This window comes from Lucilia cuprina, chromosome 5 (genome assembly GCF_022045245.1).
Source record: "Lucilia cuprina isolate Lc7/37 chromosome 5, ASM2204524v1, whole genome shotgun sequence".
In the NCBI taxonomy this organism is placed as follows: domain Eukaryota; kingdom Metazoa; phylum Arthropoda; class Insecta; order Diptera; family Calliphoridae; genus Lucilia; species Lucilia cuprina.
In genome coordinates this window covers 46062016-46062954 of record NC_060953.1, presented here as the reverse complement: position 1 = coordinate 46062954, position 939 = coordinate 46062016, and the positions used below count along the sequence as shown (strand labels likewise).

Below are 939 nucleotides of genomic sequence, written 5' to 3'. Positions count from 1 at the left end.
AACTGAACTAGAACTGAACTAGAACTGAACTAGAACTGAACTAGAACTGAACTAGAACTGAACTAGAACTGAACTAGAACTGAACTAGAACCGAACTAGAACTGAACGGTAATTTAAGGTAGGTTTTATGTATTTAATCTCTTGATATGGAGGGTATTTCAGATTCGCCTAAGTTAAAGATAAATTCCAAAGAAAAGGAAGTAATCTTTAGCTGGTTTTTATATTAAAAAAAGAAGAAATAGCTTTGTATAATTATAAATGTATACATAATGAAAAGATTATTATTAAATTTTATAATATTGAAGTCAACACTGAAACGAATTCCTCCTTAAAAATATAAAATTTCTCCAATAATTTATTTTTATCTTTAACATAATGTCTCTTTTCTTCTGTCTTTTCAATGTGACATTGTGACTGGATTTGGCTTGTGTGTGCGTTTTTTTCTTTCTTTTTAAACCCTCAATATCCTGCAGCGCTCAAAGTTAAATTAATGGTTAGAAGACCCCATTCACAGCTTGTTGAACAAGGCATTATACCACGTAAGTATTTTTTTATACTCTTCATTTGAATTTACTTTTATTTTGAGATTTTTTGTATTTATATTGAAAATTTTTTCTGTTTTTATTTGTTTTAATTTGAATAGACATTTTTCTTCAATAAATGTCTAGTAAATGTCTTTGTTTAAAAAGTAAATAAAAAAACTTAAAAGAAATAAAAAAGAAACAGTAATAAATTTAAATATTTTCCTAAAAGTATGCTTTAGCTTATTTATTTTTTGCAGCACCTAAGAATATGCAGTAATTTTAAAATATCTTACTTTTAAAAAGAAACGGAAGCTAATAGGTTAAGTAGGAATACTGCAAGAGACTGTTGAAAATTACCGACTTTTTTGTAGTTTTATAATCACTTTAGGGAAATGAATTAAGAAATACTTAACTT

At 26.2% G+C, this 939-nt stretch overlaps 1 protein-coding gene across 1 annotated transcript in view; it reads left to right on the top strand.

Annotated features, from left to right (window-relative positions):
- Positions 1–583, top strand: part of LOC111688571 (uncharacterized protein DDB_G0271670-like) — an 80093-nt gene extending 79510 nt beyond the window's left edge. Inside the window, exon 4 of the mRNA XM_046952007.1 lies at positions 474–583. Coding sequence (XP_046807963.1) covers positions 474–568 — 95 coding nt within the window. The 3' untranslated portion in view covers positions 569–583. The remainder of the gene's footprint in view (positions 1–473) is intronic.
- Positions 584–939: the final 356 nt, after the last annotated feature.